The sequence below is a fragment of the Macaca thibetana genome, chromosome 3 (assembly GCF_024542745.1).
Source record: "Macaca thibetana thibetana isolate TM-01 chromosome 3, ASM2454274v1, whole genome shotgun sequence".
Lineage (NCBI taxonomy): Eukaryota > Metazoa > Chordata > Mammalia > Primates > Cercopithecidae > Macaca > Macaca thibetana.
This window is the reverse complement of record NC_065580.1, coordinates 120,552,997-120,567,771: the sequence shown is the minus strand read 5'-3', so window position 1 is coordinate 120,567,771 and position 14,775 is coordinate 120,552,997. Positions and strand designations below refer to the sequence as shown.

Genomic DNA, 14,775 nt, shown 5'->3' with positions numbered 1-14,775 from the left:
GCTGGACTTGGAGACCACAAAAGTGAGGATGCACCAGAGGATGAACAGAGCTGCCTGTCTCCTCCCTCAGATCCTGGCATTATGCAGAATTGTCCTGAGAAATCCAGCAGTGGGGATTCTCCAAATGCTCTTCCCTTCAGATCCTGAAGATCAGAGACTCAGAGCATCTGAGCAGCCTCCTGCTAACCTCTCCCCACTGCCAGGGATAAGATACTTGGAAAATAAAGAGATAGGCAGGCAAGTGAGTCTGGTTGGCTGTTGAGGCAATGGTGCTCAACCACCACTGAGTTCTCTGGAATCGGTACTCTCAGGTAGAGGATGTGCATCTTTTTGGGAGGAAGCTAATTCTCTAGGTCCTCCTTGCTCACCAGTGTCTACACCAGCCTGCTCTGGAAACACAATGAGGTTGCAAAGATCTGTGTACTCCTTAATCTAAGATTATTTTTAATCATTTATCTTGTGGCTTTTAATATAAGATTAGAACACAATGGACCAAATTAAGATTGGTGTAGCAAGTTTTTCAAAAACAGGCGCTAAGACGAGGGCTGTAGAGAAGGTGTAGGCGGAGTGCTTCTGAGGCTAGAGAAAGGACGCCACGCAGAAGAACAGGCATGGGGATAATCCCCTTGGCATATTCCCCTACTTGGCTTGACTTCATAAATTCAGAGGCAACCAGCTACAGAGAATTGACTCTTGCTTTCCCACGGGTACATATGGCCTATTAGAACTTGCCAGAAGTTATCACTTGTTTTTCTGGATCATTAAGAATGAGTATTTCTGGGATTCTTCGGTGTGCTCTATGGTGTGTGCTGCTGCTAAGTGTGTGGGCGCTTGCAGGCGGGGAACAGAACAGCAGGGAAGCACTGGACATGACCTTCAGGTTTCTGGCTTCAGGATCACCAGTTCTGCTACAGCAGGCTGCTTGCAGGAGGCGGCAAAGCTATGTGACAGGAAGGAAGCAGAAGCATAGGGGAAAGCCCGCAATGGATGCTGCCATAGATATCACAGATGTCCTCAAAGCCAGAGGCCTGGAGATCAGTCACTCATTGGACAAATGGTGGCTGAAAGCAGTACTCTGTCCTTGTTAGCCTTCATGACACTGTCACTGAGAGCTGTAACAGAACCAAAAGAGAACCAGGGACACAAACACTCTGGCTCAGGCCCACCCTGGGCTCTTTCATTGACTGAGAGATAATGGATGAGAGTTCAATTTTATTATTCAACAAATGTGACAATAAATACGATGAAGAGTGGATGTGTTCAAACTCCTAGTCAAAAAGGCACAAGAGCCTATCACATACTGTCCTGAGATCAATGTGGACACCAAGGTACGATTTTAGGGAGATAGGTACCTAGATCTCCACCTAGATGGCCAGATGTAGGGACATATACAGAAGATTGGTCACATAAGTCTGTAGGAACAGCAGTAGGGAGGATCAGCTCAGGAAGAGAGAGAGAGTTCCAAGAGGAAAACTAAGGACACTGCCATGCTCTAGGTTTCTAAAAAAGAGTATGCAGACAATATCCACGGATCACTGTGGGCAAGGCCAAAGAACTGAAAATAACGGAAAATGAACAGAGGAACCTGTATCAGCAAATGCTCAAAACATTGTAAATGGAATTTAGATGGCAGATGCGGAGCATTCCAGGGCTGGAAGCTTCTAGCACTATTCGGACAGCTTCTAAGCCATGTTATGACAGGAAAGGTTGGTGAAGTCTAAGACAGGGACTGGATGACTGCCAGGCGCTGGCAGAATTTGGTGGGAACAGAGTCGTCACCATGGGGCGCGTTAGATTCAAGCAGTGTGTGGATTTCCCATAAATGGGGTTAAGCTCCTCGTTTCTTTGTGGAAAAATGCAAAGTGGATGCTGGTTACATAGACGAGATCAGGAGAGTTCTGTCCACCCAAGGAGGCTGTCCATGAAAATGGGGGTCTCTTATCCAGCCAGGAGGAGAATATAAGCAACTTGCTTACTGTTTTCATAGATGACAGAAATCAGGGCTTGAAACTATCTTCGTAAGTTGCAGCTACAGACTGTATCTCAAAATCTGAAACCTATTAGTCATAAATGTAAGGACCTGTGAAATTAAAATACACATTTTAAAAACACAAGCCCGGGATGAGAGTGTCTTGGCTTCCCATGTAAGTGTGAAAAAGGTTTCTGGGGTTTTCCCTGAAGGTGAGCTCAATCACAGATGTGGACAGAAGAAAGAAAAACAGAAGAAGGGGTGACAGAGTCCTGTAGTCACTGAAATCTGGAATCTTCTGTACCAGCCAAGCCGTGCGCATGCCTCCTTTAAAAAGAGCAGCACAGGCTGGTGCAGGTTTGGAAGGAAGTCGGTCAGTGGGGACTGAAACTAATTCCTGTGAGCAAGGTTGATGGCACAGGATTCACACTTCCTCAGTTTGGCTCCTGAGGGTGGAGAAGGTGCTGAGGAGAGGCAAGTGGGAGGTGAGTGCAAGAAGAGCTTCTTCTGAGAGAGGGGTTTGCAGGGGCGGAGGGTGTCCACACAGAGAGCAGAGAAGCAAGCCCTGGAGGCTGGTGGGAACCCTGATGGCAGGTTCCTGCCACCTGTAGTTGTGTGACAGCTTCCACCAATATGCCTCCCATTCAAGGAGTGAGGAGTTCAGGGCCTTTGACCCGCAGACCTTTTCCTTTACCTAGAAGAAAAGAACAAGTGGGGGTTGGCCTGTCGATGGTAGTGAACACATGCAGTTGTGAGGGAGGCTCTGCGAGAGTGTGAGTTTTGGCAGCCCTTCGTTTTGAAATCCATCCTCCTGCAGAAGGCAATGACACCAGCTGATGCCTCCACGAAAGAAGGAGGAGGTTGGGAAGGAATGACTGGCAGTTACTGAAGCTGTGTACCTCCTGGCAGCTTCATAATACCCCGGGGCCCACCCAAAGGGATATGCAAGGCTCCCGCTGAATTCTGTTGAAAATGTCCTATGAGAAGTCCCTTCAGTTTCTTAACAACTGCCACTCCTTAAACGGTGCTGCTCATACCTGCCCCAGAATCAATTCCATGAACCCGCCTGCCCCTGTGATGCAGGCATTGTGCTTGGTTCAACCCCATGGATGCTGTCTCTATGGAACATTTGCCAGGGCCCGAGTTTCCTGGCCATGCCCTTCTGTGAGTTCCTAAATCGCTCACTCCCTCCTCTGTTACTCTTAGCTGGAACTGCTTAGCTATGGTATTGCTTCAGTGAAATGGTACATCTCCCAGAAGATAGGAAAGATACTTATGAATATTTTGTAACCCCCCCACCCCATTACTTAGAAAAATGTCAAACTCAGTAAGGTGCTGAATTGAACTGATTAAATATAGAACATGAAATGGAGACTGGTCTTCTCTTTCCCCGGAACACTCTGGCTCAGGACCACCCTGGGCTCTTTCGTTGACTGAGAGACAATGGACAAGAGCCCAATTTTATTATTCAATAAATGCAACAATAAATATGAAGAGTGGATGTTTTCAAACTCCTAGTCAAAAGCTGCTTTCCTTCCCCGACGCTATTTAAAGTTGGGAAAAATTAAAATCTCATTGACCTATCTTGGAGGACTTCTATGTTATTGGCACCCAACAGTACTAAGAGAGACCCCACACCCCCGTATGGAAGGTGGACTTTGGTAGATAGACAAGTTTGGATTGAAGAATCTGGAGAATACAAGGAACTCAGATGCCAAGAGGAGCCAAGAGGCCTGAATCTGTGCCAGACACTGTATGTGCTCATGGATAATTAAACATTTTTTAATGCATAGGTATAATGTACACTGTCAGTCCCCACCTGACCAATGAGTTATGCTTCCTCTTCATTTTCCTTTCCTTTTTAGAATGTGTATTCATATTTACCGAAAAAGTAAATGTTTGGTACTCAGAATGCATTTTTCCATTGAAAAGATAGTCCGAAGCAATCACTCCAGCGTGAGTTTAGGCCACGTAAGCTTGAAATGCTCAATATTTTACTTGAAAAATGGTAGACAGAAATATTCTTGCAACATTGGTGACTAGCAAGTAAAAATAAAATGAAATGAAAATATTTAAAATATATCTTGAATCACAGTAATTAAGTGAAAATTTGAGATGAAGAGGATATGTGTGTGTGTGTGTGTGTGCATATATTTTGTGTGTGTGTGTTGCCTCTAAAATAGATTTATAAAACTTTTAAGCATTTTAAGGTTCATGGCACCATTTATTATAACTTAATATCATCTAAAATGTAGAAAGTTGTTTTCGTCTCAGCAGGGTACCTTATTAGAAAATACTTTTCTCCTTATTAGCAATTTAAGGCCTTTAAATGGAATGAAGTCAGGGAGACAAAAGAAAGGCAGAAGAGTAAAAAGATAGAGAGAATAAAAAAGAGCAACAGACATTTTCTTTCCTCCAGTAACTAGGGACACAAACTGGAATAAGGACAGTAGAGGGGGTCAAAGGGGTTGTTTTTAATTTTTAAGAAGAAAAGAGCTGTGAAGGGCAAAGAGGGCAATTCTTCATCATGACCACAAGGTGGTGATATTGGCCCAGAACAGTTTGGTTGCTGTTTTGTGGAGGAAGGCATCAAGACCAACTAGCCACTTGTGTGAGGAGGATAGTCACAATTCCAACACTGGGGAGAGGGGAAGAGAAAGAGAGACACCAATACCTTATGGACACATTTGCACAAATACAGACAGAAAGTGTATCCAAGTGTATATCATCTCTTTTATAAAAACTGTAAGTATCATAACATTAATACATCTTCACATGCAGCAAATCTTACAGACTGAAGGCTTCACTGAAGGGTCTGCTTCAACACTGCAATATGCTCTGGCTGACACCTTCCTCAGACTTCACAGAAACATGTTTCACGATGCATTAGCTTACTCTCAAGTGCATTTGACTTATCAAAATACTTCAATAATATGATTCTTCAATATCATTTCCCTGTCCAATACCATTATGTTTTATATGCTCATATAAGCTCATGTGTAAACAGATACACATATATAAGCATTTACATGTACATACATATACATCTCACAAAAGTAGGTATCAAGCTATTGCTTTAAAGTGGAACCAAAGGAATATCAGTAGAAGAAAGATTTCTGTAACTTTTATAGGCTGGAAAAGTAGCCAATCTAGTTTATAAGCAAAAGCGTGTACTTTGATACTGTTAAATTCCTTAGACACCAGATAGTTTTTGATAACCAGAATGTCAGAAACTATCTTTAACTGTCATTGGCACTATTTAAATTAGAGCCTATAATTATAATTGTCACAGTGTTAACAAATGCAACCTGTTTTCTGATGTTGCTTCATAGTATTAGAGAATTTACTAATACAGGTCCTAAGGGGATTATCAACTTGTATGACTTTAAATATTCAGCTCTCTATACATTTTTAAAAGCACTCTCTGTTCTTTAAAGTATTTCTTTGAGGATGTTACCCAAATATATTTATCATTTATCAGCTCTCAATATCTAAAAAAGAAAAATGAAATTCACATCTGTTTTTGGTTTAACAGCTCAGATCAGAGAAGGTCCTGCGGGCAACAAGCATGAACAGTAAGTTGGCTCCAGCAGCGACGCACCACAGAATAACGGCCTGGAGGCCTGCAATTTTCTCTTCTCAGTTCTGAAATTAATACTCCAGAACCACAGATGAAGAGCATGTCTCTTTCTCCTGTCCCACAAAATTGTAAAAATTATCTTGAAACCATGTTCAGTTCTTTGTTGGTGACAGAAAGTATGGCCATTTTATCCTCACACTCAATAAAAAGGAGATAATCACAAGAGTAATCTCAAAGCTGTCCAGCAGCATCAGTGAAGCAACAATCCCATCAGTGCTACTGCGACTCCAACCCTTACTGTGACTCCACTACCATGCTCCCAGGACACCGCACAACTGCCTAGACCTTCCTTTTGCACTTCATGGTATAAATACCCAAAAATGATACGGTAGGTGTCTAATGAATAGAACAGTGAATATTTAACGTATCTCCTTTTTCAAGCATGAATGAAGGCGTTGATGAAGGAACATGCATATATGATATTTACATGATAGGAGATGAAGGCATGCTTTTGTTTTCCAGAAGCAAGGCATATACTTACGAGAGAAAGATTTGGGAATTATTGCATGGAAATCCCTAAAGTCATCAGCCCCATATGTAACTGCAATAAAGAAGGCAAAAAGAAAGCTGGGTTGTGATACCAGGAGAGAGATATAGTCAGAGTTTAACAGAAAGCATTACTTTTTTAAAAAGAACGTTTTATTACTCAAAACCACTGTTCAGCTACTCATCTGCTATTGCTGGCCCTCCTATAGGCAACAGAAAAGTAATTACTCATGAACAGGACCACAATTCCCTCAGGTCTCAACTCACAGCATTATATCCCATAAAGTGGTTTGGAGCAATTACTTGATGGGTTCAACATCTTAGAGGGTGCAGCCCCAAACATTCTAGAACTGTGCGAAACCATTCAGCAGCTCCAATCCAAAAACTCAGGCTCCGCGCAGAGCGTCTCCTGGGACAGTATGTATCTCCACAAAAGTGCGTGTTTCTTAATGAGCTGATTGCATCGCAAATGTTCTTCATTCAGCTTTTTCTTAGAAAGTGTTCGTAGAAAATTAGAAAATGCAGCACACTGGGTGGGGAAAAATTATTGTTTTCCCCAACCGGCAAAAGAGCTACCCATTTCAGTGATGAGTACTTATCAGTTGCTTTCATAAATGCTATCACTGCCTCAAATCTTCAGGTTTCTATTCTCTTTCACAGGACAGTTTCCCAGCATGTTCCTTTTTCTTAAGATTTGGCAGATTCTGCACATGTGCACACATGTGTACACACACACAGATACAAACACATACAATTTTTCCCCCAAGAGTCACGTCTCAGTGACTGTTAAAGTTATGTATACAGTGAGCTGTTAAATTAAACTTGTTGGATGAGTTCCTAGGTTAGCAGAGTAAAGACTCTGAAGTGACCTGCAGGGAAACAGACCTATTGAACTTTGCTTAATCCAGTGTTTTCCAGACTTATCTGACCACAGAACATCCTTCTTTTCCCATGAAATAATTGGGAAATAAATTATTGGGATAATGGGCAAACATAGTTTGAGAGACACTTTGAAAGCTGTTTCTTGAAGTGATTGGCTAAATTATTTCCTAGCAAATTCTTATTCTTCATCTGCTTATTTCATTCCCTGGTAGTCCAAATCTAATGGATAAAGTCAATATTATGAATTCTATCAAACAGAGGTAGCACAAACTGATTGCCTCCATATGGATGTGCTTGCTGGCCTGCAAACAGCCAATTTTACAATAACTTTTGCTGTTCTTGCATCTTCATTGAGCTCCAACCCTTTATATAATCTGTTTTCCCTTAGTTATTCTGCTTCATGAAGCTGCTAGCATCTCAGATAATGGGAGAAAAAGCAAAGATGTTTTAAAGGGTATGTATTACCTTTTGCAAATGGGAACATTACAGTGAGTGATAGAGTACAAAACTCTGACTAAACAACGAAGCACTGAGATACTGCTTACAATGCTGATCATGCCGATATGGTGCTTGAAGATGACTTGCCTTGAGAGCTAACTTCCTAATATATCCCTGCAGCTCTACAGCCAGAGCTCAGCCACCTTTGTACATATGATGATGACTACAGCACTGGGGAGGTCTTCATGTTTACTGGTACACTGAAGATTAAGGAACTAAGAGATTAGATCTGAATGCAATGTGTCTCAAATTTGTCTCACCAGTGGAAAATGTAGCCTTGTGCAGTCTTGGGTAGTCAAAGTGTAAGCCCTGAAATACCGAATTCAGTCAAGACACTTCCCACTTCACACATTGCCATTGAATATGAAGAATACTGTAATATATTATTAGACATTAAATATATATATTTTTAAATTTAACTTTTAAGTTCAGGAGTACATGTGCAGGTGTGTTATACTGGTAAACTCATGTCATGGGGGTTTGTTATACAGATTGTTTTGTCATCCAGATATTAAATCTACTACCTATTATTTTTCCTGATCCTCTTTCTTCTCCCACCCTCCACCCTCTGATAGGCCCCTCTATGTGCCCATGTATTCTCCTCATTTAGCTCACACTTAAAAGTGAGAACATCTGTACTTGGTTTTCTGTTCCTAGGTTAGTTTGCTAAGGATAATGATCTCCAGCTCCATCCATGTTCCTGCAAAGGGCATGATCTCATTCATTTTTTATGGCTGCATACTATTCCATGGTGTATATGTACCACATTTTCTTTATCCAGTCTATTGTTGATGGACATGTAGGTTGATTCCATGTTTTTGCTATTGTGAATAGTGCTGCAACAAACATATGGGTGCATGAGTCTTAGAGTAGAACGATTCATATTCCTTTGGGTATATATGCAGTAATGGGATGCTGAGTCAAACGGTATATAGGTCTTTGAGGAATTGCCACACTGTCTTCCACATGGTTGAACTAATTTACAATCCCATCAACAGTGTATAAGCGTTCCTTTTTCTCTACAACCTCACCAGCAACTGTTATTCTTTGACTTTTTATTAATAACCATTCTGACTGGTGTGAGATGGTATCTCATTGTGGTTTTGATTTGCATTTCTCTAATGATCAGTGATGTTGAGCTTTATTTCATATGATTGTGGGCCACATGTATGTCTTCTTTTGGAAAGTTAGACATTGAATGTCAATCATGTTTCAAAAGAATCAGTCCTTTGCCTGGTGTAATTCAAATTTACTTGTTGATTTTTGTCCCAAACATGTGGTTCCCTAAAAATCACAAAATTGTTTAAAAATATATATACAGCTGTACCTATTAGTTCATTTCATGTCTCCAGAGTAATGCTGAATTGATAAGCGCTCACCCTTGTTCCTGTACCATCCCGGTTCATGCACACAAGCTTAGGGCTCAGTAAAAGAAGTGTGTACTATTCTAGCTGGACAGGTAATTACATACAACAGCACATGCGGAAACTCACTCTGTTCCACGCTAATGTTCAGTATCTTGTGGGAGCCATTCACTGAGAGCTCTGTGGATGCCAGGTGGGCAGTAGAGGTTTTATGGAAGCTGTTTTTATGATGCTTGAGAGGCACTGGAAGGTGTGTAAGGTACTGCAGCTGCACACATAGGGACACACATAAGTGTGTTTGTGTGTTAATGCAAATATACACACACTCACCTGCACGTGAGGCATGGGGAGTAATGGTGTCCCCCCAGTGAACCAATTCCCAACCAGTGAATCAACGATTGGTCAAATGCGGCTGCTACGCCTCCTAGCCCCACCTCCTTAGGGACCTCACTGGTCCAGCAGCTAAGCCTGGCACCCTTCACTGCACATCCAGGGTAGGGACTGAACAAAGTCACAGAGTCGGTGAGTATGCACAGCAGTCACTGAGAGCTCCTCGCACTCCAGGAGCCAGCTAGCCCTGGGGGCTGTGCAGTCTGACGATATTCCCACATTGCTTCTGGCAAGCTACAAAATGAGCCATACGACCTGCTTTTACTCACTCACTTTGAGAGGTTTGCAGGTGCTGACTTGCCTTTGCCCCTGAAGACAGTCCTGCCTCTAAGGTGACCCTCTTGCTTGTCATAAGAAGCAGTCACTGTGGGATTAGCGAAGCTATTATTCAGTGATTACCTCTCAACCTTGTTCTCTTTCCTTTAGTAAATTCAGGCCATTGTTTAATAAAAGGGTGCAGATAAAATAGGTATTAAACTCTTTTCTCAGTTTTCTACATTTTACAAAATATATTCTTATCAAGAGTAAATTTAACTTATTTGGTAGGAATTTCTATTCCCCAAACTCTCATGCACATTTTCATATAAAATGCTGTGAACACCTAGGATTCTGAATCCTATTTGAATCACCAAATTGATGAACATTATGGGAAAAATGAAATACACACAAACCACACTTTTCAGTTTGCATTTAGCTATGCATAAAATTATAAACTTCTTGTGTCGTTGTCACTCTGGGGAGAGGCTAAACCTACATGAGATTTTCAAAACTAGAGGGAGCAGATCTGATCTACTTTCAAATGTGAGAACACTGACAATTTTCTAGGAAAATCTGTCTAAAGGTAAACACATTCAGATTTGTATTTAGCAGAATTTAGAAATTTAGAAAAAATGCTGTCTTTCTTTAAATCACATGAACCTGTTAGTCACAGTTAGATCATTAGTCTATTATGACCTTGTTTGAGTATAGTTTGAGTATGAAGGGTGCCAGGCTTAGCTGCTGGACCAGTGAGGTCCCTAAGGAGGCGGGGCTAGGAGGCATAGCAGCCACACTTGACCAATCGTTGATTCACTGGTTGGGAATTGGTTCACAAACCATACCCAAGGCAAGTGGAAGTATGTCCAGGGACCCTGTCTGTAGGCTCTACCAGGGCTTGATCCTCATCAATCTTCCCATTCTTCTCTCCATGCCTGGAACACGCAAACCTTGGCAATGCCTGCAAATCTAGCATTTCATGGCAGGGCTTCCTGACCCCGGGACTGAGCTAGTGAGAGTCACAGGACAGGACAGCAAGGTGGAGGTGGATGGGAGGACCAAGTACCCCAGACAGAACACCACAGGCCACACTTCTGGAAAGTACGAGTTAGATCCTGAAGAGCTACCAAGTCAAGATTCTATGAAAACCTTTCTGACCTTCTGTGGATGGATACATTTGTTTTTAGACCACTCTCTAGTGAGGAGGCTCAGAGTCTTCTCATGGGAAGAGAACACTGGCTACCATCTATGGACTGCACATGCACATTCAAGGAAGGTATTATTGTTGCTCCAGTCTTAGAAAAGAGGCAACTAAAATGCAATCAAGTTCAGTGGGACCCAGGGACACAGAGCTGGGGAGTGCTGGCTGGTGTAAGTCTCACATCTAAGCTCCCCAGGGGACTGGGTTAACTCCTCAGTGGCTCCTTTCACTGCTTGTACTGCAGTCAGTCCTGATGATGTCAGCTCTACTGCCCCTTGTCTCCTTCCCACTCTACCAGTTCCTTCTTTTTCAGAAGTCAAGGGTCACACCATGCAGGCCATGACGTCTTACACCGTTCTGGATTCTGGATGGCTCCAGCATAGTACCTTCCACCCAACAGGCACACAAAAGTTTGGAGAAGGCAAGTGGAAGTATGCCCAGGCCTCCTGTCTGTAGGCTCTACCAGGGCTTGATCCTCATCAATCTTCCCATTCTTCTCTCCATGCCTGGAACACGCACACCCAAACCCAAATCCCCATCTTTTCCCCCAGACCCAGCTCTCCTATGTAGCCCATGCATGTTGATGGTGCTTCATTTGGATTCCATACATTCCAACCCACAGGAGGCTCGCCTCTACCCTTGCCTCTCATGGCCAAATTATGTCTGAGGTCTTTGGAGAGGTCTCCATTCTTATTGTTTTCCATCCACGTCACATCCCAGCATGGCCATGAAGCCCCTGCCTTCGCCAAGCAAAGGCAGCCCAGCCTGCACCACATCCTGCCTGTGTTTCCTGTCCACCGTCTGGCATGTGAGTTGGTTTGTTTGCATCATGGGGACCTTGCTTTCAGGCACCCCTCTCAATCATCCTGCTCATTGCCCTAAGATTATCATCCTCAATCTGCTCTTATCCAGTCACATCTGCTTCCAAGTTTTCCATGGGTCTGCAGTGTTACGACGAGAAAAAAAGCCTCCAGTCCTGTGTCAAAATCCCCCTACAACTGGTGAGCAATGAATAAACTTCTTAGCAGGTAATACTATTCAGATAAGCAATAGTAAGGGTGAACCTTATGGAAAAATGCTTTAAAACAAAAAAGCCCTGTAGCTAATGTTTTAGTCGAAAGCCACATGCAGACAAATATGACATCTATCTTCTTGTCAACAAAGACTTCAAGACCCATAGGATTAGCTACAACCGACCAACATTCACCATGTTTCCCAGATGGGAAAAACAATAGGGCTAGAGCTTTGCAAGTCCATTGAAGGTGAAAAACAAGGCAAGAAAACACCTTTAGTGCCTGCAAACCCTGATCCTGTGCAATCTCCCCTTCAGCTCCAAACACCCCTGGCAGACACTTACTCTATCTAGCAATGGGGTTGAGTGGACCTTCTGAAGCGCCTCACTTACCCTCATGGTGTTTTAGGGATGAATGTCAGGTCGAGGGACAGTTCTGGTTGCTTCAAATGGGACATGTCAATGATGGCCAAAGTCACTATGCTTTACTTCAAATCCCAGCTGTTGGAGTTACCTTCCAGAGCAGATGATTTGGAGAACTTAACAGAAGATTCGGGAAAACCAATGTCTGGCCCCTTCTCTCTTCATGTAGCACAACTAGGCACCAGTCCTATTTTTGTTTATGTTTTATTAACACAATTTTAATTGTTCACTAATTAAGATAGAAAAAGCTCCAATCAATACACCTATGGCTTATAAAGGGAGAAAGGGGTACTTCTAAAGAGTACAAGAAAGAAAACAGCAGGTTCAAAATGATGGTTCTTTTATGGGATTAGCTTTTTTAATTTTTTTTTTCTTTTTTGAGATGAAGTCTTGCTCTGTTGCCAGGCTGGAGTGCAGTGGCGTGATCTTGGCTCAGCGCAACCTCCTCCTCCTGGGTTCAAGTGATTCTCCTGCCTCAGCCTCCAGGGTAGCTGGGACTACAGGCGTGTGCCACCATGCCCAGCTAATTTTTGTATTTTTAGTAGAGATGGGGTTTCACCATGTTGGTCAGGATGGTCTTGATCTCTTGACCTCATGATCTGCCCACCTTGGCCTCCCAAAGTGCTGGGATTATAGGTGTGAGCCACTGTGCCTGGCCGGGATTAGCTTTTAAGTGATTATTTTGGTGCCATGTGCAATCTTCCTGGATCCTGAGGTTGGAGCATTTCCTCAGCCCCCCTGCTAGGCCTGTTTCATGTCAGCCGACTTCCGGGTCCAGGATCTCCATATAACAATTTAGAGGAAAACATTCAATGGATTGAAGAACAGGCTTAGGGATATTTTCCCAATGTTGTATCCTTCTTGCTTACTCTTTTTTGGAAGAAATACTACTTTTTTGTAAAAATGATATTTGCTTATTCTAAAGATACTGACTAGACAGAAGCACTATGATGGCACCTCTAGAAATTACCTCCAAGTTTTATAATTTAAGGAGAATCATGTGCAAAGAAGAAAATGGAAAAATGATAATGAGAATGGAGTAAGAAAGCTTGGTTTATGCTTTAAAAGGAGAAGGGAAAGGGATATTCAGGCAATCAAGAAAGGCTGAAGAAAATTAAGAGGGCTGGAGGAACAATGATTAGATAGGAAAGCTCTTGTCAGGGATCGTGGCAGGGGTGAAGAGTGTGAGGTCCTCAACATAAGTGAAAAATGAAATTTTATTTTGTGATTCCAAATTTTATTCTAATAAGGGAGATTTGTACTGGATCACATGGGCCAAAATGATAAGGAAGGGAAATTCTACAAAACAACTGGGCTCCCCACAAGAGTGTGGGCCATGCAGTGGGCAGGAGGGGCTCACGGTGTGTGCGTGGAGAGCCACCTTTGCATATCAAGGCCTTGTGAGGACATGTGGGGGCAGCACTGGGCAGAGCCACATGGTGACGGATGGCTGTGTTCCCTGCAACATGGAGAAGAGAGGCAAGCAGGCAATGCGGAAGGGACCTGGGGCTGCGGAGCTCGGCAGTCGTCAGAGTGTCTGCAGCGTGGGCCACAAGGCGAGAGCCTTTGATCAACTGTTTAGCATGTGCTCTAGCTGATGTAACTGCACACGTGTTTCAGATGTGGTTTTCCCGGTAGCACACTCTTACAGAAGCAACAGGTTAAACTGTTGCTGCCGGTGTAAAAGGGAGTTCGGCAAAGTGAAGGACTAAAGACTGAAGGAAATGTTTTGACTGTTAAGCTGGACTTGGCTTCCTGAAATGGGGTTATTGTATGTGCATTTCACACGTTCTTGAGGTGTAGGACATATCACTTCTGACTTCAAATGAGAACAAACATGCAAAGAAAGGGCTGAGGAGTTTAAATCCACTTCTGTGGCCTTTGTCCTCCGATGCGATCAACTGAAGAGAACTCCGGAGGCAGCGCTCGGCTCCTCCCCAGGCTCTGCAGACAGACATGGCCATTCCCTCTCATCCCCAGGGCTGACAGGGTGTCAGCCCCAAAGATTCCAGAAGCCCAGGCCCTGCTTCAGGGAGGCCAGAGATAAGTAATCTCCCCCAGGACACACAGAGGGTGGATCCTCTGCCGTCCCTCCCTTCCAGAAGCCCAACGGGTCCCTGTCAGAATTCCAAGCAGAAGGTGACTCAGCACAGAGGAGGAGGGACGGGAAGAACAACTCAGCCGCCCTCTTGATCCCGCGGCTCTCGGCCATGGGTACAGTCCTGCACACTTTGTGTCTTTAAGTGGTCGCTAATCTTTAAGGAAGGGGTATTTGTGTAGTAATCTTGCTGAGAAATCCTGGGGCGTCAGCCAGCCTCCGGTGACCTGACCCCACTACAGGTGGAGGTCAAGTCTTCAGTCCCGCCTTGGCAGTTTCTTCCGCCTTCCTCCCAGAAAATGGATTTGTCAGGCAAGAGCTCAAGCCATGAGCCTGGTGATGGTAAAGATCAGAGTGCAGGCAATCTGGCCATAACTGTAGCTGAACTGGCTGTCTGCAGAGGAAAGCAAGGGGCTGAGGAGCGTGGATTGGGGTGGGTGCATCTGGTCTGGTGCACTGGTGCACACACATGTGTACATGAGTGATCACGTGTGCATGTGTGTGTGTGTGCACATGTGTATGCACATGTGCAAATGACACACAGAGATCGCCCTTTC

At 43.5% G+C, this 14,775-nt stretch overlaps 1 protein-coding gene across 21 annotated transcripts in view; it reads right to left on the bottom strand.

Moving 5' to 3' along the window:
- IKZF1 (IKAROS family zinc finger 1) overlaps positions 1 to 14,775 on the bottom strand; it is a 101,993-nt gene that overhangs the window by 31,964 nt on the left and 55,254 nt on the right. For 10 of the 21 annotated variants that reach the window (XM_050785584.1, XM_050785585.1, XM_050785582.1 and 7 more), the window contains one exon: positions 6,091 to 6,150. The exons of the other annotated variants lie outside the window; for them this stretch is intronic. In XM_050785584.1, coding sequence (XP_050641541.1) covers positions 6,091 to 6,150 — 60 coding nt within the window. The remainder of the gene's footprint in view (positions 1 to 6,090; positions 6,151 to 14,775) is intronic. 21 annotated transcript variants of the gene reach the window in all.